Source organism: Physeter macrocephalus, chromosome 4 (assembly GCF_002837175.3).
Source record: "Physeter macrocephalus isolate SW-GA chromosome 4, ASM283717v5, whole genome shotgun sequence".
In the NCBI taxonomy this organism is placed as follows: Eukaryota; Metazoa; Chordata; class Mammalia; order Artiodactyla; family Physeteridae; genus Physeter; species Physeter macrocephalus.
Window position 1 is genome coordinate 88,081,212 of NC_041217.1, and position 19,316 is coordinate 88,100,527.

At 41.9% G+C, this 19,316-nt stretch overlaps 2 protein-coding genes across 4 annotated transcripts in view; one reads left to right on the forward strand and one right to left on the reverse strand.

The window, feature by feature from the left end:
• The first annotated feature begins 385 nt into the window (after positions 1–385).
• AKNAD1 (AKNA domain containing 1) lies at positions 386–18,938 on the forward strand. 3 transcript variants are annotated; one of them, XM_024119705.3, is made up of 6 exons: positions 386–626; positions 4,176–4,273; positions 7,246–7,368; positions 7,464–7,571; positions 10,777–10,876; positions 17,673–18,938. In XM_024119705.3, the coding sequence occupies exons 2-6, from the start codon at positions 4,186–4,188 to the stop codon at positions 17,974–17,976; spliced, it is 723 nt and encodes a 240-aa protein (XP_023975473.1). In that variant the 5' UTR covers positions 386–626; positions 4,176–4,185; the 3' UTR covers positions 17,977–18,938. The 3 variants fall into 3 exon arrangements, with proteins under 3 accessions (XP_023975473.1, XP_023975472.1, XP_054940368.1); XM_024119704.3 differs by lacking the exon at positions 386–626 and adding an exon at positions 662–762; XM_055084393.1 differs by lacking the exon at positions 386–626 and adding an exon at positions 662–762 and having other exon boundaries at positions 17,676–18,938.
• Positions 14,112–19,316, reverse strand: part of STXBP3 (syntaxin binding protein 3) — a 56,293-nt gene continuing 51,088 nt past the window's right edge. The window contains exons 18-19 of the mRNA XM_055084394.1: positions 16,773–16,921; positions 14,112–15,867 (exon numbers count right to left, since the gene is read on the reverse strand). Of these exons, the coding sequence (XP_054940369.1) occupies positions 15,785–15,867; positions 16,773–16,921 (232 nt within the window). The 3' untranslated portion in view covers positions 14,112–15,784. The remainder of the gene's footprint in view (positions 15,868–16,772; positions 16,922–19,316) is intronic.

Genomic DNA, 19,316 nt, shown 5'->3' on the forward strand with positions numbered 1-19,316 from the left:
CATCACACAAGCACTTTTGCAACCTTCGACCCAGACATTTCCTAAGGAAGTAATTCAAAATATAGAAAAAGCTGTCTGTACAATGATGCTTATTTCTCACTATTGTTTATAATGGTGAGAAAAGTATGTTTATTTTCTGTTTACATAAAGGGTAAAACCATAGTAAGGGTGGTGTCAGCCTTTTCAGTTCCATAGTGTGATTTTTTGTGTGTGTTAAACAGGGACATATAAACAATAATTTAGGCCTCTAGATAGTCCCTAAACCTTGTTTTAATTCATAGTTGAATACATTGCTTTGGAAAGGCTTTTAGACTCTGCTAACCAGTGGTCAGACTGAAGGATTTAAAAATCATCTTAAATTGGTTCATCCTCTGTTGGAGCTTGGTGTAATTTGAAACTAGAGGAAAGAGAAAACAGGGTGGGGAGAGTATTCTCTCATCTGTACTAGATTTTTAAATGTCTGGAGAAGGAAGGAAGTCAAGGCAGGGTGGAAGCTTTCTTTCTCTAAGCCCCAGGCCGTTACAGCACAGGCCCCACTGAGCCAGAAATCAGAGTGGAGGAGTCCTGAGATGGGGAGTTTGGCGGGGTCCGCGCGGCTTGCTGGGCTGTGCCTGAGCAGCCAAGGGGTGAGTCACTTCCTCGGTCACATCCACATCTGTGTGTGCTTTGTGGTGCAGGAGGAGCCTAACAATGCTTCGGGGAGGCAGGACAGTGCGGAGACGACCGGTGCAAGCTGTGCCTCCGCCACCGGGTCCTTGAATGGTGAGGGCTTCCAGCTGCTAAATTCCCAGGGTGGGTGGGAGCCGGTCCTGGGATAGGAACTCCAGTGAGGATGGGCATCAACTAACTGAACAGGTGCCAGCAGCCACGGGCCGAGTTATAGAATCACAGACCTCAGGGCTGGACACGCAGCCCGGTCTCCCTCCCAACTGACAAATCCCTCTAGGAGCGGCTCTCAACTGCGGAGAGCATCAACCTTACCAGGGGACTTGAAAATAATGCACATGCCTTAGCCCCACCTACTGTATCAGCCTCCCCGGGGTTAAGCCCTGGTGGGAATCTTTTCTTAATTTTTATTTATTTATTTGTTTGTTTATTTTGGCTGCGTTGGGTCTTTGTTGCTGCGTGCGGGCTTTCTCTAGTTGTGGTGAGCGGGGGCTACTCTTCGTTGCGGTGCGCGGGCTTCTCATTGCGGTGGCTTCTCTTGTTGCCGAGCACGGGCTCTAGGCGTGCGGGCTTCAGTAGTTGTGGTGCGCGGGCTTCAGTAGTTGTGGCTCACGGGCTCTAGAGCACAGGCTCAGTAGTTGTGGCACACGGGCTTAGCTGCTCTGCAGCATGTGGGATCTTCCCAGACCAGGGCACGAACCCGTGTCTCCTGCATTGGCAGGCGGATTCTTAACCACTGTGCCACCAGGGAAGCCCGGGAATCTTTCCTTTAAATCTCCCCAGATGATTCTGATAGGCCTCTTGGTTAAGAATCATGACCACAGCGTATGGAGGGTGGTTTGGCCTTTAGGCTCCCTTTGAACCTTGCCTACGTGGGAGATTATTATACACCACTGTGTACCAGCTCGCAGCCTCACTACTCTATCCTCACAACGAATGAAAACTTACCCTGTTGGGTCCCATCTCTGCCCCCCAATCCCACCGGAAATAAGCCTAATCCCGTGTCCCAGCGTTTACTTCTCCACATCCCTCAGCAAGAAATCTTCCAGAGGTGACAAGCTGTAAATCGGGTAAAAAGCTGTAGATGTGAAATCCTAAGGAGAAATCCTTAATGGTTTTGAAACACTCTTTGGTCAGCTGTTAGCCCACGTGGATTCAGAATCATTTATTTGAAGCTTCTATCAGTCAGCAAGAGGTGCCTCCTCCAAGCTTGAGAGGCACTGTGGACTGGAGCCAAAGCTTGGCTAATTGACCTTAGGGAAGGTGGAGAGGCAAGGAGGGAGGGGCTGTTTAGCCACCACTATTACCTGAACATAATGGATTCTAATAGAGGCAGATGACAAGGTCTGAAAGACTGAAGTTTTCTGTTGGAAAGCATGCCAGCACGGAATGAGCACTTGTCATAAGGGTCCTACTGAGTTTCCGCCCACTAAAAAAAGAAACAGCATGGTTTTGTGGTTAAATATCTGTGTGTCATCTGGTGTGGACCATTATTTTAAACCAACATGCCCATCATCAGCTTTGACTCTCCTTTCAATACAAAGGTCACAAATGATGCCAAATCCCTGAGTCATCCCAGATCCACATTTTTTTAAATTGAATTAAAACCTAGGTTTTGACATTTTTTTTTTAGGTTTTAGTAAGTATAATAAAAATAGTTTGACATTGAAAAAACATTTTGATTAAGCTTTCAAGGTACTAAATATTTCTCTTCCAAATTTGTAGTCTAGACCTCACAGAACCACTAAAGTACCAAGACAAGGGACTGGTGTTCTAGACTACATTTTCTCTTCTATAATGAACAAGATGGAAGGCAAAACACAACCAAGTGTAAAATCAGATCTAACAGTAGATCAACTGCTGGGGTGTGATGTGGCGATATGCATGATTTATAAATTGAAATCTTGGTAAACTATATCATCCCTGAGGAATTAATTGAACAAAGGTCTATATATATATACTCTTTACTCTTTTAGAAGATTAGCTCTCTCTCAGATGGGATGTGTTCTTTATTTAGCCTACTGTTGTACGTACTGTTTGAAGGATATTTATATATATGCAGATAAATAACATATATACTACGTGTAAAATGCTTATCCCTTTATGTCGGATGCAGAATTTTGGATTTAAGAGTACACTTCCGGGGGCTTCCCTGGTGGCACAGTGGTTGAGAGTCCGCCTGCCGATGCAGGGCACATGGGTTTGTGCCCCGGTCCGGGAGGATCCCACATGCCTCCGGAGCCTGTGCTCCGCAACGGGAGAGGCCACAGCAGTGAGAGGCCCGCGTGCCGCAAAAAAAAAAAAAAAAAAAAAAAAGAGTACACTTCAGCTATTTGGTCTTGTTGAAAAACTGTCTTCTCAAGTAGAACTGCCCTTAGCTATTTTGGCAAGAAGATTTTAGTGCACAAAGAAGTTTAAAAGAGGCAGAAAAAGAAAGTCATGTGTTGGACTAAACTCACTTGAGTGCCATCCCAGTTTTCCACTTTGGAGAGCAGATGTTCAAATGCCCCAGAGGAGGAGGGTGGAGACAGAAAATGAGGTGTGAGAAAATATGTGACTCATGAGGAGAGCATATTTTTCTAAGAAGAGGGAAAGGGCCTGGCTTCTCAGCCCCCAACCTCGCAAACTCCAAGCACAGTGCCTCTCTCCACCAGCAGCAGGCCCAGGCACAGAGGGACATGCACACATTTGCAAGCAAGGCCTGAGGCTCAAACTCCATCCCCGGGAATCAGTCTCATTCCTGACTCACGGGTTACATCCAGAACATCTTGGGCACGGAACCCTCCACGCTAAGAATGAGCAACGTTCCCTAGGGGCTATTATAGTATTCCAGGGGCTGAGCTAGAGCTTTCTTAAGAATTGCTATCAACTAAAATTCCTTTGGAGGAGTCAGAATTTCTGTGAAGGAGGGAGACAGAAGCTACAGACAAGTCGGAGGAAGTGTCCCGGTAAATGACAATTGTAGGGCGTCTTTCTGATGCCCCCTGGTGGCCTTGCACAGCTAAAATTAACCCCACATGCTCTCATAGCCTTTAGCCCCGTAGACCCTGGACAAAATCCACCTTGCTGGAATTTCCGGATCGCTCAGCTTGTGCTTATGGATCCAAAGCCACGTGATCTGGTACTGACATGTAGTACAGCTTCTTCCCCTGATAAGAACTGATTTTGAGACAATGAATTAAACTCCAAATTTTATAATTCCATACTTCAAATTTCTATATTGTTTATGTGTATCATGACTAGATATTATCCTCAGGGAAACAAAACAGATTTACTTTTAATGTTTGGTATGCATGTTCTTTTCAGGCCAAATTGTGCTGGGTGCACTTTCTCACGGGGAAGCTCTCAGACAGGCAGGCAGAGAGGGATAGCTGTGTTGAGGATGACATGCATCCTCCATCATTCCAGGCTCTGACATAAGAAATTTCACATTTCAATTTTACCAGACCTCTCGCTATCGCTATTAGCAGTATACTAAAAGTTTATGGAATTTTATGCACCTTTTTTAGGAAGCAAAAAATGGAGAAAAAAGGCCACAGAGGACTCAACCGTGAAAGGTTTCCTGTTGCCTTTCAAGACAAGGCATGGTACCCAGACTCAGTTCTCGGTAAGTTGAGGGGTCTGGGGCCAGTTGTCATGATCCCTCTCCTTGGGGTCCGCTCACTGCCAGCAGACCATGTGCCACGTCAAATAGCTTTACATAGACTAGGGTGTTGCATGTTGGTTATTATTATTATTGTTGTTGTTGCAAAATGTAAAGAATTAATAATGAATTGATTCAAATGAGATGTGGTCAAGCAGGGTGAAAGTGCCCACACCTGTCTCTGCCTGGAGTCACAGGACGTCGTGACTCAGTCACGAGGCGGCCTCAGTTCTGCGTGGCAGCCCCCCAGCATGACCCGTAATCTGCACCTGGGGAGCTCACCCGCCACGGGAGAGCTGCTGCTGACTTGTCCATACACATTTCATAGGAGCAAAGCAAGTTAGAGTGGGGAGCAGACCCAGAGAGCACCAGTGCATGGAATCCAATGATTTTTAGTCATAGGGGCCCTTCTCCAAATATAGTTTAAGCAGAAAAACATCCCCTGGCAGGACTGCCCTGGGTGAGGAAGAGGTGGAGTTGAGGCCTGCTGGCTTAGGCAGCTCCTGAGAAGAAAATCAGCGCCCGAGCCTAATCTACCCAGTTTATACAGCAGGAAGCTGGGGGCCAGAGAGCTAACCAGGCTTGCTTTTTTCTTCAACTCAGTATTCTTCCTGTTGTGTCACATTTGGTTCTATTTCTTCTCTGCAGATGACACATTTTCTAATAATAGTAGTAGGTTTAATTGATCGAACACTTACTGTATACCAGACACCAGAACAGAGTAGAGATTTTCAAAGTGTGGTCAGAGGGCCCCTGGGGGGCCATGAGGTCCTCTCTTTTCTGTGCAAGAACAATATTGCAACAGACTGAATGGAGATACAGCTATAAAGTCCAGCTGCCTTCTGTTAAGCTAGATGTTTTAGAAATTTGCCAAAACGTAAAACACTGCCATTTTTCTCACTGATTTTTTTTCAAAAATAGCTATTTTTCATAAAAAATGTTATTTTGTGAACATGAAGTGGATTATTACTGTTTTTAAATGACAAAGTATTTTTTTAAATGCTTCAGTTTAAAATTCTAAAAAAAAAAAAAAGCTTTGAGACTGCCCATTCGGTCTTAGGAAAATCTGAATGATTCTACACAGCAAAAATGACTTGAAATTTATAAATACCTCTCTACCAAGCCACATTCAGTTGACTGAATGTTGTATGACAGCTCTTCTCCAATGCAAGGGGAGGGTGGATTTTTACTACAGGTATAAAAAATTTCATATATTATGATATATGATAAAAACTATAATAAGCAAAAGCTCTTTAGGGTTCTCAATTTTAAGAGTGTAAGTAAGAGTGTTCTAAAATTAAAGAACTGAGAATGGTTGACATAGACTATACATCACTTGACTATCATAATACCCCTGTAAGGTAGGAATTATTATCTTTATTTTATAGATAAGTAAATGGAGGCTTGGAGAAATTAAGTGACTTGCCAGGGTCAAAGAGCCTTGTATGTTATCTATTGCTGTGTAATGATGTATCCCAAACCTTAATGGCTCAAAATAACAAAGATTTGCTATCTCATAGTTTCTGCAGCTCAGGAATTTAGGAGCCATTTAGCTGGGTGGTTCAGGTTCAGGGTCTCTCATGAAGCTGCAGTCAAGATGTTGGCCAATACTGCCATCATCTGAAGGCTTGACTAGGGCTAGAGAATCTGCTTCCAAGATGGTTCACACACATGGCCACTGGCAGGAGGTCTCAGTTCCTCACCATGTGGGCCAAAAGGCTGCTTGAGTGTCATTAGGACAGGGAAGCCAGCTTCCCCCAGGCAAGTGATCCAAGAGAAAGACTGAGATGGAAGTTTCAATGTCTCTTATGACCTAATTTTGGAAGTTATACACCATCATTACCACTTTATTCTATTTGTTAGAAGCAAGTCACTAAATTGTGAGTTGTCACAATCAAGGAGAGAGGAATTAGGCTCTGTCCTTTGAAAAGCATGTTAAAGAATTTGTGGACATACTGTCAACCAATATAGCCAATAAGTGGCAGAGCCAGGCTGCAAATCAGGCCTATCTGAACCCATATCCTTTCTCCTGTACAGCACAACCTTCCCAGGGTGTAGCTCCTCCTTCCTCTATTTGTAATTTCCTTGACTTCTGGATTAGAAGGCATTCAATGACTACTGACTGAGATTTGGGAAAGAAATAATCCTTCCTAGAGTTCATTCCATTCGTGATTTACACTTTGGAAGATAATGTTACAAATGAGTATAATCATGAGTGCAGCAAGGCAGGTAGCATTGGCAGAAGCTTTGTCCCCAAGCCCTGTCTCTCCTGGAGCTAAGACGTTGCTTGGACACCCAAGTGTGATGTGCTCACCTGCCGGGCCCATTCTCCCACACTCTGGCCTAACCTGGAGAACTCCACTGCCCACAGCCTGCCGAATAAGACCCAGACCTGCACCGGGCACACGTGCTCTCTACTGCTAGCCTCTCTGTGGTACTGATGAGGGCAAAGCTATGACTCAAGTTCCCATATGGACTTACGAACGTGATGTGAGGAAAACCATCTTTCCAATTGCCTGGATGACAAAACACAAGCTCTTGGCCACCGCAGGGTCTAAGAAGAGAATGTGGATGTATCAGGGCTAATCTGGAAAAATAACTACAAATGCAAGATCGTCTGATAATTCAGTAGACAAAATTCTCACAGATCCATCCATTCAGAGGACCTTTACTAAACACCTACACATGCTAGGCAAATCTTAAGCCTTTCCTATCAGAACTGTTACCTATCAAAACATCTCTCAGTTGTCATAAGGGGAGTCCAAATGTCACCCCTAGGCTGGCAACCCCCCTTGGTAAATTTCCCCTTGGGGAAATTGAACACTCTGGGGCCTAATGCTTACCTTGCACAATCAGAGCGCTACTCTCCAGAGCATATTTTAGGACTATAATGTAAAAAAACTCACACTTCCTTTGTGTAACTTGGGCTTTTTCAGATTCTGATACAGGACTCAGCTGCTATTCTGCTTCTGGGACTGGACTGCAGAGTAATAAATGTGAGAACTGCAGCACTAAGATTCATAACTCCCAGAGAGTCTGTGGTAAAGCATCATCTAAAGGTGAGAGTGACTGGGCCGCCTCAGAAAACAAGGCATAAATGGGGACAGCTGTTGCTCCCAGGCAATGAGTTGTATTTTTAATCTTTTCTTTTTAGAATTTCATTACATATTCAACACCCTGGGACAGAATTTCTTTAATCACAGCAAAAGAAGTGCCTTTGCGCAGCTCCGCTATTTAAATGAAAATAAAAATTCTTCACCTTGTAAGTACATCTCCTGCAAGATCCCATCTTTGTACACAACCTAATCTCCCTGCATGGGAGACCCATATCATACCGGCCACTGCTTCCTTATGGGGAGCCCCTACCCTGTCTAGTCTGCCACCAGGTCTCCAGCACTCATCTGACACTTCCACATCCAGCCTGACACCTGGATGGCAAGAGGCTGGGCTGGGACTGGGAGATACGCAATCCTAGCAATAAAGGACTGTGAAAGTTACTAAGTGATATACCAGTGTAAGTTGGTAACAAGTCATAAATATTTGCTGAACAAGTAAGTGACTGAATAACTGCCACTATTATTGTTATTATTCAGAAGGGACAAAAGCTTTAGATCTATCCCCACTAAAATTCAGCACATAAATAGACTATTTTAACCCCTTAAACATCATATTGCTAATTTCAATGCAAAATTTTGCTGTCTTTGGAAATAACTAAAATCCCACAAACATTTATTTATAAAGATGAATAAAACATGGCTCCTTCCTCCCAAGGAGTTTACAACCTATTGAGAGAAAGGAACTACTACCCAAATAAGGAAAGTTCATGGAAAAATGTGATAAGAGCTAAGAGCACAGAGTGTGCTAAGGGTACACAAAGGAGGGAAGGGAACACCCTTGTCTTGCTTCTGAACGACAGCTGTGTCTGGTTCTCTGACATCCTTTCCTCATGGGTGAGTTCATACCTTCAGAGCGCTTTCTCTCCATCACTGGGGACAGGGCACCAGAGAGAATGTTTCTGATCTTTTACAACTGCCAATGTCCAAGACTAAAGAATGGTGTTTATCTGGCTGACCTCAGCTATGTCTCCCCTACTCACCCCCAGCTGCCAGATCCTCCAGTTGGATGTGTTCTGTTGAGACGACAGTCCCTAAGACTCTGCAGAAGCAACAGGCAGATTTCTTTACTATCGCCTTGGTTTTGGGGTCTACAGCCCATGAGACCTCTTATTCCAACATACAAATGAAGAAAGCAACTGAGTCACTTGAAATGTGATCTTGAACTCCATTAGTAAACATATAGTGGCCAAGAGGGTAGAAGTCCCAGGGAAGCATCTTTTGCTCAGTGTTAGACAAGAACCTCCAGAACGGACAGAAAATGGAGCAGGCTCTTGCAGGAGGTCATGAGTCCCACCTGTAGACTGAGAGACAATGTACTTTGTCAGGATGTTGTAATCTGTAGACTATGAGAACTGGACCAGATGACCCTATGACCCTTTCCAACTCTGAATTTCTATGTTTCAAATAAAATCCACAACTATATTTGGAGGTGACCAAGGGGTTAAGACTGAGCTCATTAGTGCCTCTGTTCATCATGACTTAAGTCTGGGTACAGCATGACTAAATCCGGACTTTCTGACTTCTGCCCTGCCTTCCGTGTCTCTCCCTGTTCCTTTGTCAAATGGGACCCTCCTGAGGGGGAGTGAAGCCAAGCTACTAGAGACCAGTGGATATGACAGGAGAATGAAGGAGAAAGAGGGGAAGATAGAGAAGAGAGGAGGAGAGGCAAGAGAAGGGGGAGAAGAGAGCCTCAGCGCCAGAAAAGGCAGATTTGTTGGCTACTGACTTTCTTCTCTTCCTTCTCCTGGCGTTCTTCTTGTCTTCCATGGTGACATTTATCTTCTTCTCTGTTTAGTCTCTATTTTCTGGAATTGTCTTAGTAACATAATTTAGTTTCTGACTCCTAGAATCCTTGCTCCTAAAGTGGAGAGGACTTCAGAAATCCATTCAGTTCAAACTCTTGGAAAATATTATCTTTCCGTTTGCCAGATGAAGAAGTTGAGCCTGTAGACATGTCCAGGTCACACAGCTAGCACCAAGGGAACCTAGAGTCCTGGTCTCTTGTCTGCTAATAAAACTCCTTTTAAATGTTGAATTTCTTTTCTTGAATTCAGAATACTCGATGGCTATTTTCCATGTTCCCTAGTTTTATTTACTTAGTAAAATTTTATGAAAGACTTCATTCATACAGAAAAGTTCAGGGAATGATACCCATATATCCACCGTTTGGGGATCATTTTTGATGCTCTGAATCTGATCACAGCTAACATTTTTCAGCTCATTCAAAACCAAAATGGATCTGTTTCCAGAGTGCAAATTCAAAATCCTCTTATGATGAATGTGAACTCATACCAGGAAAGTATGATTAACAAAATGGCTACCCATTGTTTGGATGCATGCAATGCGCTTAGTGCATTAGATCACCTGCCCAAGATCACCTAGATCATAAGTAGTCGAGCCAGGATTCAAACCTAAGTCTGGCTAATATTTCAGTCATTCAGTTATTCATTCAACAAATATTTGAGTGTAAATAGCAGGACACTGTGCAGGTGCTGAGGACACAGTGACAAAGTCAACTTCTGTCCCTGCCCTTACTTTTTTGGTAGAGGAAAAGGGGGCATACAGAGTGCTATTACCTAATTTGGGGGTTTAGGGAAGCTGAGTTCCAAAGGATAAGTACGAATGAAGTAGCAAGGGGATGGAGGAGTAAGAGTGAAGAACATGCCAGTCTAAGAGAGCCTTCTGGTGTGGAAAAGCCCTTGACAAGTTCAGGAACAATGTAGCTGGAGCCTAAAGGAGGGAGGCAGTGGGGGAAAGATGGGGCAGTGAGATGAGCAGGGCCAGGCTGTGCAGGGGCTTGTCGGCTGCAGGAAGGATTTCAGACTCTTAGGTATAATGGGAAGCCAATGAGATTTTTTAACCAGAGTGTTTTTTAAAGTTTTCCAGTGTTTTAAAAATCACTCTAACTACTAAGGGAGAGGGAATGGTTTAGAGGAGTCAAGGATTGGCGCACAGAGGCCAAGTAAGAGGCTAGTACAGTAATCCAGGTGGAATGATGGCAGCTTGGCCAAGGGTGATAGAAAAGGAAAGAGAGAAGTCTAGTATTCAAGAGCTACTTAGGAGGCAGAATCGACAGTGTAGCTGAGTGACCAGAGTTCAGGCTGTGTGCAGTCACACTCACTCAGTCTGAACCCCACTACCCACTACCATAGCGCAGTGCAGTGTGTATGAATGTAGCCACTGGGGAGTTCTTGGGTTTGTGTCTTGGTTGTGTGTCCTTGGGCAGAGGGTGCACAAACTCCTCTCCCCCAACACACACACACACACACACACACACACAGCCACTACTGAACCACAGAGTTGAGGATGGCACTTTATACAAGTATCAATGTGCTTTTGCCTTTTTTACAGTTCAGACCTTGCTACACCCTCACCCCATTCCCACTCCTGCAGGATTTCTGAAAGCACATCCTCAAGCAACTTTACCGGTATGGAAGAAACGGAATCTGAGGTGAGGACTTAGAAAAAAACACTCTAGAATCTTTGCAGCTTGTAGGTTTGGTCTGGATGACCACAAAACTGATGGCTTTTAAATTATTATAGTATGAGAGCATCAGAAACTGCTCTGCTAAAACAACTTGTGCTCAGCACTAACATAAAGACAGCCTGAGCAGCCACATGGTTTGTATTATTCCTAAATTGGTTCCAAGGGATATTTCCTGGAGAAAATGTTTTGTGGGTGGTGCCTCAGCTACAGGATTCCCTGGCGCAGACCTGAAGGCATGCTGCTCACAAGTTTGTTCCAGGGACACTGGGGTTAGAGCTATCAGTAGATTCCTATTTCCAATCAGGTTACTTTCAAATGCTGCCACAGCATGTGCTGCATCCCTGGGTGTCCTCTCAGTGGTTATGGCCCCTAAATCTCCTTCAATGCCCCTCCCCTCAAGAGCTTTTCTTCTTTGTCACGGATCTTTTTCCACAGCCGGGAAACAGCCCAGCAGGTTGCTGACTTCACCCTCTGATTCATGCTCATCAGTCATGTGTTGGTCTTTTTTCTGTCCCTTTCACTACAAAATATATTCCATCTCAGACTGGTTTCCTAGGAAACCAAGCCTCAAAAACAGAAATAGACTGGGTGGAAAACAGAATACTCCAAAAATTCCACTTTGCAATGTTCAATAATGATGGAACCCAATTAACACAAGCAGTAGTAAATTTATGTAACTAAAACGTGTGGACTTTTCCTCTGTAGATTTTAAACTCGTCTTTGGATCATGCCCTAAGGACAGCAACCATTTTGAAACAAACTACTGATCAAATGATTAGAACTATTGCAGAAGATCTTGCCAAAGTACAGAGATGGAGGAATAGACTGAAATACTAGTTTGACTCAAGGCAACCCAGGATTAAAAAAAAATGCAGAGAAAACTTGGTCTTCATCCCAAAAGTATTTTACTTATTACACAACTTATGAAGATGACTTTCTAGAGAAAACACCAAAACTGCAAGAAATGGGAGACACAATGTGCTAAAATGAAACAAAAAATGGACCTCTGATTCTTAAAAATCAAAATCACCACATATTTGCTTAAAAATAAATCTATGTGGGGCTTCCCTGGTGGCGCAGCGGTTGCGCGTCCGCCTGCCGATGCAGGGGAACCGGGTTCGCGCCCCGGTCTGGGAGGATCCCACATGCCGCGGAGCAGCTGGGCCCGTGAGCCATGGCCGCTGAGCCTGCGCGTCCGGAGCCTGTCCTCCGCAACGGGAGAGGCCACAGCAGAGGGAGGCCCGCATACCACAAAACAAAAAACAAAAAACAAAAAAACAAAAAAAAAAAAAACCAGAAACTTTCCTATATATAAAAAAATCCAGGGCTTCCCTGGTGGCACAGTGGTTAGGATTCCGCCTGCCAATGCAGGGAACACGGGTTTGAGCCCTGGTCCGGGAAGATCCCACATGCCGCGGAGCAACTAAGCCCGTGCGCCACAACTACTGAGCCTGCGCACCACAACGACTGAAGCCTGCGCGCCTAGAGCCCGTGCTCCGCAACAAGAGAAGCCACTGACAAGCCCGCACACTGCAACGAAGAGTAGCCCCCGCTCACTGCAGCTAAAAGGAAAGCCTAGGGGCTTCCCTGGTGGCGCAGTGGTTGCGCGTCCGCCTGCCGATGCAGGGGAACCGGGTTCGCGCCTCGGTCTGGGAGGATCCCACATGCCGCGGAGCGGCTGGGCCCGTGAGCCATGGCCCCTGGGCCTGCGCGTCCGGAGCCTGTGCTCCGCAACGGGAGAGGCCGCAGCAGAGGGAGGCCCGCATACCACAAAAAAAAAAAAAAAAAATCAGGTAGGAAAGCCTGCACGCAGCAACGAAGACCCAATGCAGCCAAAAAAATTAATTTAAAAAAAATGTTTGAAAAGCATAATAGAAGATCCAATTCACATGGAACCATGAAAATTATGGCAATATGCAGTATCTATATAAAGAAAATAATGATTCTTTTTTTTTCTTTTTTTTTTTTTTGCGTGTCCCCTGCATCGGCAGGAGGGCTCTCAAGCACTGCGCCACCAGGGAAGCCCGAAAACAATGATTCTTAAGGTCATATTTTCCCTAAATTAACCTATAAATTTACTGTAAACTTAATGAAAATATCAAAATAACTTTTGGTATTAATGAGACTAAAGTTCATTTTTTAAAAATGTAATACCCAGGGAATTTCTGAAAAATAACGGTAATTTTGGTATGGGTGGAATAGAGATTACGTCTGCATATTAACACACCATGAATCAAAATAGGGAATAAACTGGGAGCCTGGGACTGACATATACACAGACTATATATAAAATAGATAACTAATAAGGACCTACTGTATAGCACAGGGAACTCTACTCAATAGTCTGTAATGACTTATATGGGAAAAGAATGGTATATGTATAACTGACTCACTTTGCTGCACACCTGAAACTAATACAACATTGTACATCAACTATATTCCAATAAAAAATTTTAAAAACAGAGAAAAAGAGATACAAACTGTAAGTCAATAAAACAGAATCCATTAATAGACCAAAATACAAACTTAGTTTATGAGAAAGGTAGTATTTCAGTTCAGTTGGGGAAAGAGGGATTACCCAATAAAATTTGGTATAGTAGCTGACTATTTAGAAAGAAATAAGGATGGATCTCTGTTAATTACTGTTATCAGTCAGGGTTCACGGAAGGAACAGAAACTCCTCTAGATATTTCAAGAAGTGTTTTAACATAGAGAATTAAGTCCTTAAAAATCATAGAAAAAGCTGTAGGGGCAGAAACTAGGGGCCATATTTTTAGACTCAAGGTCATATCACCATCTGATCCAGAGAACAGGAAGCTAGTGCCACCAGTTGCCACCAGCATTGCCTCATACCCATGAAGCAGGTGACAGACACTAAAATGTGGAGTCTGGTTGCTACAAACAACTCCTGTCGGCAGCAACTTGCTTGTCCATTGGCATAGCTGCAGCAGATGGCCTCTGCCTCCCTTCTAACTTCAAAACTTGACCAAATGCAAGTCATTGGCAGAATCTAACCTGTTCAGAACCCCACTTACCTTTGAGTCTGCAAAACTTCCTTTTTAGCTTTCATCCCCTGTGGTATGGAATGGGGAGGCATGGGACATAATGCCAAGTGCTAAGAGACAATATCTAGCATACGTTCTCATACTAAAACCAATTCCAGATGGATGAGTTACCTGTAAAAAATAAAATGAACCTATCAAAATGCTCTAGAAGGGCTTCCCTGATGGCGCAGTGGTTGAGAGTTCACCTGCCGATGCAGGCAGGGGACACGGGTTCGTGCCCCGGTCTAGGAGGATCCCGCATGCCGCGGAGCCGCTGGGCCCGTGAGCCATGGCCGCTAAGCCCGCGCGTCCGGAGCCTGTGCTCCGCAGCGGGAGGGGCCACAGCAGTGAGAGGCCCGCATACCGCCAAAAAAAACAAAAAAAATGCTCTAGAAGATGGATGGGTGAATTTACAATCTCGGGTGCAAAGATATTTCTAAGTACAACATACATTTGCAAGCCACACAGGAAAAGTGATGGATTGATCTACATAAAAATTTTATTTTTTTAGTATTTAATTAATTAATTAATTTGGCTCTATCGGGTCTTAGTTGTGGCATGCGGGATCTTTAGTTGCTGTGTGTGGGATCTTTTTAGTTGTGGTGTGGGGGATCTTTTAGTTGCGGCATGCCAACACTTAGTTGCAGCATGTAGGATCTAGTTTCCTGACCAGGGATCGAACCCAGGCCCCCTGCATTGAGAGTGTGGAGTCTTAGCCCCTGGACCACCACAGAAGTCCCTACATAAAAATTTTAAATGGTGATATCTGTCAGTATTTTAAATGCACAAATACTTTAGACAGCTATGTCCTCGCTAGAAATTTATATTATAGAAATATTTGTGTAAGTTTGCACAGGTATGTACCCAAACAATGCAGCATTATTTGTAAGAGCAAAACTCTGAAGATGAGTGATATATAAATTACAGTCCACTGTATGATAGAACACTATGAGGCCAGGTAAAAGGAGATATTTGAAATGAAGATGTTCCCTTTGTGTAACACATGTGCACACATATCCTTACATTATCCAACCATATACAAAGATTACATTATTATTTTCTTAGGTCAAAGGGAGTTACCTTGGTGGGAAGATTATGATGCACTATTTTTCTTCTTTGTAACTCTCTGACTTAGAACTTTAAAATTTCCCAATTTCCCCTTCCTCCCCGCCAAAAAACAGATAATTTTTGTAAGTATATATTTATTTTCTCTTAGAATGTTCATGATTATTTTTGTTTGCTAATTTAAACATACATTATTCAGAATTATACAAAATTGTGTTCTTCAGAAGTATCTAGCAACAGTATATGCTGTGAAATCATTCTATTCCTATTAATGACTAAATTACATATAAAAGAAGTTATGAATTTCAGTTGAAAGAAAAACTGCACTTATAGGAAATCATTCTATCATACATACAAGTTCACAGTTTTTACTTTTACCTTTTCATTTAAAATCATTCTTTCCCAAAAAACTATACTTCAGCATTAGACAGATAAGTATCTAATAAGTAATTAGTATGTACATAGGTGGCTGTGAAAAATTACCCACAACTGTAATATATTCTGTTCCAAAGCTGAAAATATTCCCTTTTAGAAAGCATTTTAACATTTCGTCTCATCATCTACAAAGGAGCAACAATATTTAAATTAAAAATGGCAAATCCAATGATATGCAATCATAAACAGTCCCTTAAGAAATATATTTGAAAAGTCGTTATTCCTTAAACTATTTACATTTTTTAAATTACATGACAGCCACAATATCTTGACCTACTTTAGTTGATCAAATTAATAAGAATCTCCAAATCCCTCCTCCGCTAAAATACTATTCATCTTTAATATCCTTGGGTTTATTCAGCATCTTTATATCATCCAACAGCTTTTTGGGTGTTAAAATATGTGTGGAACCTGGTAGAGGAAAAGAGAAATTTTCAGAGGCCAGAAGTTAAATCAATTTTCCTTGACTAATTATATTGTCCTGTCCTTCAAATATGCAAAGTGCAGCAGCTTGGGGCAACTTAACAAAATTTCTATAGGATGCCTTCCTGAAATCTGCCTAAACTACAGTATTTCAATCCTTCCTTTTCATTGAGCACACTCAGTAACCCTTCAAAAACACTGCCCACTCCTAGTGCTTTGTCCACTTTGTGCTATATATTGATAAACTGCAGACCAAAACTGGAGGTTAGTCTGTCCTCCTGACAAAACAGCAACAGGCACTGTGAGTTCAGTCACAGAGAACTGTTAAGCAGTGCCGCAGACTGAGGCTTGGTGTATAAACGTAGCACCTCCATGGGTCAGGAGAGTTTTGGTATCAGTGGCTTTGACTGAAATTCTTAAAGCTAAATTCCATACAGGCCTGGCCAATGTCAGGTCCACAGCCAGAAAAAATTTCAAAATATTTCTGTAGTAGAAATGAATGTTTCAAAAATTATTTAATCATGAGGGCAAGAAAAGGATAGGATGTAATATTTTAAAGGATATATTCTTTATGTAATATTTAGAATATTATAAAGAATATATATAATATATAACACATTATATAATATATATTATAAAGAATATTATAAAGAATATAATATTTCTGAAGCTCATTCTCTCAAAATCAGAATTTTAATAAAAAAAAATAAAAAATGTCAACCAGGAAAAAACTCTGGTACATCAGATAAAACACACTATGATTTAAAAAATATTTTTTTGCACTCAACAATTTAGTCCTAAATGTAAATTACAAGATAAAGTTTTATATATATATATTTTTGCATTTAGAGTTTGTTTTAAAAAAACAGAAAAGAGGAAAACACAAGTCTTACCAATAATAACTTCACAGGATTTATGTGCCTGAGATACTTCATAAGCACAACGCATTTCAGAGTACGTAATTCCTCCGATTACAAAAACAATCAGCTTAGACCCATTTTTTCGATCCTCTAAATAATTAGCTCTGGGTTTCTGCCGAGCACTAAAAAATAAACACAAACACGTTAAAAATATTTCCAGAGCCATACTGCTTGTAGTCTTTTAAAAGAGCCCAACTCAAGCAAACTCAAATTTGGCACCAACTGCATGGATTTTAAGGAAATGACTTAACTATGGTATGACTGGAGCATCAAGGGCCAGGCAGGACAGCCCCACTTTAAGTTCAATTTTGATCTACAGAGTTTGAACAAATGACTCATAATCTAGCTCAGCACTTTTACCTATAAAATAGAGCTAAGGCCCTGTCTTATTTATTTCAGATAAAGACATAGTACACCTGAAAAGTCTATGACTTCCTCAAGTTAAAAAAAGGGGGGGTGGCATTGAAACAATAGGGTTTTAAAGACATAGAGAGGGTGGGGGAGGCACAGGTGCTGCTTTGGAGCTGACGTGGTACCAGAACGTCCCTTGCTGAAACTCTATTAGTAAAGTAAAGTTATAGGAGATATCGAACACATGTCTGCACTCCTGTGTTCACTGCAGTATTATTCACAATAGTCAAGATATGAAAACAACCTAATGTCCATCAATGAACAAATGGATAAAGAAAATGGTATATATATACAGTGGAATATTATTCAGGCTTAAAAAAGAAGCAAATTCATCCATTTGCAACAACATGAATGAACCTGAAGGATATTATGCTAAGTGAAATAGGCCAGACTCAGAAAGACTGCATGATCTCACTTATATGTGGAATCTAAAACAGTCAAACTGCTCTTTGGTCTTGGCAGCAGAAGCGAGATGATGAAGGGAACGTCATCATTTGGAAAGCGTCGGAATAAGATGCACATGTTGTGCCACCACTGCGGTTCTACGGCCTACCACCTTCAGAAGTCGACCTGTGGCAAATGTGGCTACCCTGGCAAGCGGAAGAGAAAGTATAACTGGAGTGCTAAAGCTAAAAGACGAAGTACCACCCGGACTAGTCGAGTGAGGCACCTAAAAATTGTATACCGCAGATTCAGGCATGGGTTCCGTGAAGGAAAAACACCTAAGTCCAAGAGGGCAGCTGTTGCAGCAACCAGTTCATCTTAAGGACTTCAATGACTAGTCGTACAATAAATGTTCTGGTTTTAAATAAAAAAATTAAATTAAATTAAAAAGCCAAAATTGATAGAAGTGGAGGATACAATGTTGGTTGCCAGGGAATGGGTGGACAGGAAAAAGAGGCAAAGTTGTTCAAAGGGCACAAAGTTTCAACTATGCAAGATGAGTAAGTTCTAGAGACCTAATGTACAGCATGGTAACTATAGTTAACAAAACTGTACTGTATATTTGAAATATGCTAAGAGGATAGATCTTAAATTAAGTCTTTATGCCACAAAAGAAAGAAAAGAAAAAAAAGGAAAAAAAGAAAATGGTAATTATGGATATATTAACTAGTTTGTGGTGATTTCCCAGTGTATATGTATTAAAACATCAAGTTGTATACCCTAAAAATATACATTATGAAGTCAACTGTAACTCAATAATGCTGTTAAAAAAAAAAAATAGAGAGAGCCACCTGGGTTTCAACTCTGATTCTGCTTCTTTTTAATTCTCTACAATTTTTAGCAAGTTACTTAACCTCTCTCTAAACCTAAAGGGTTGTTTTCAAGATTAAATGAAATAATGTACAGAATACACTAAGTATGGAATCTTGTACTAGGAAAGCACTAAACAAATAGAACTACAATTTCTACTACTTCCCCCCTTAGATTGCTCTAGATCTGCGCACTGGCCAAGATAGCAGAGGCTACTGAAATTTAAATAGCCACATGAGGCTATTTAAATTTAAATTAACTAAAATTAAAAATTCAGTTTCTCAGTCATGATATGTGGCTAGTGGTTATCATATAGGACAGTGCAGATATAGGACATTTCCATCACTGCAAGAAAGTTGTATTGGGTAGCACTGCCCTAGGTCATAGAAATCACTATTTTTGTTCCCATACCCCACTGGTAAAAATTCTGAGCTTCTATTTGAAAAGTAAATAAATATTTTAAAATAAACACGTCCATCTATTAAAAATATATATTAGTTTATAAATTATATATGTGTCCTAGTATATACTAATAAAGCTTAATTTCTCCTTTTTCTAGTGTAAAAATAATACCCAATAGATCATCTTATTACCCACTTTGGAAACCATATACTAGATGACCTCTAACACCCTGCAATGTAGGATATCATGGTAAACTTTTTTAAAAAATAAATTCATTTATTTATTTTTGGCTGCACTGGGTCTTTGTTGCTGCACGCAGGCTTTCTCTAGTTGTGGCGAGCGGGGACTACTCTTCATTGTGGTGCATGGGCTTCTCATTGCGGTGGCTTCTCTTGTGAAGCACAGGCTGTAGGCGCACGGGCTTCAGTAGCTGTGGCTCGTGGGCTCTAG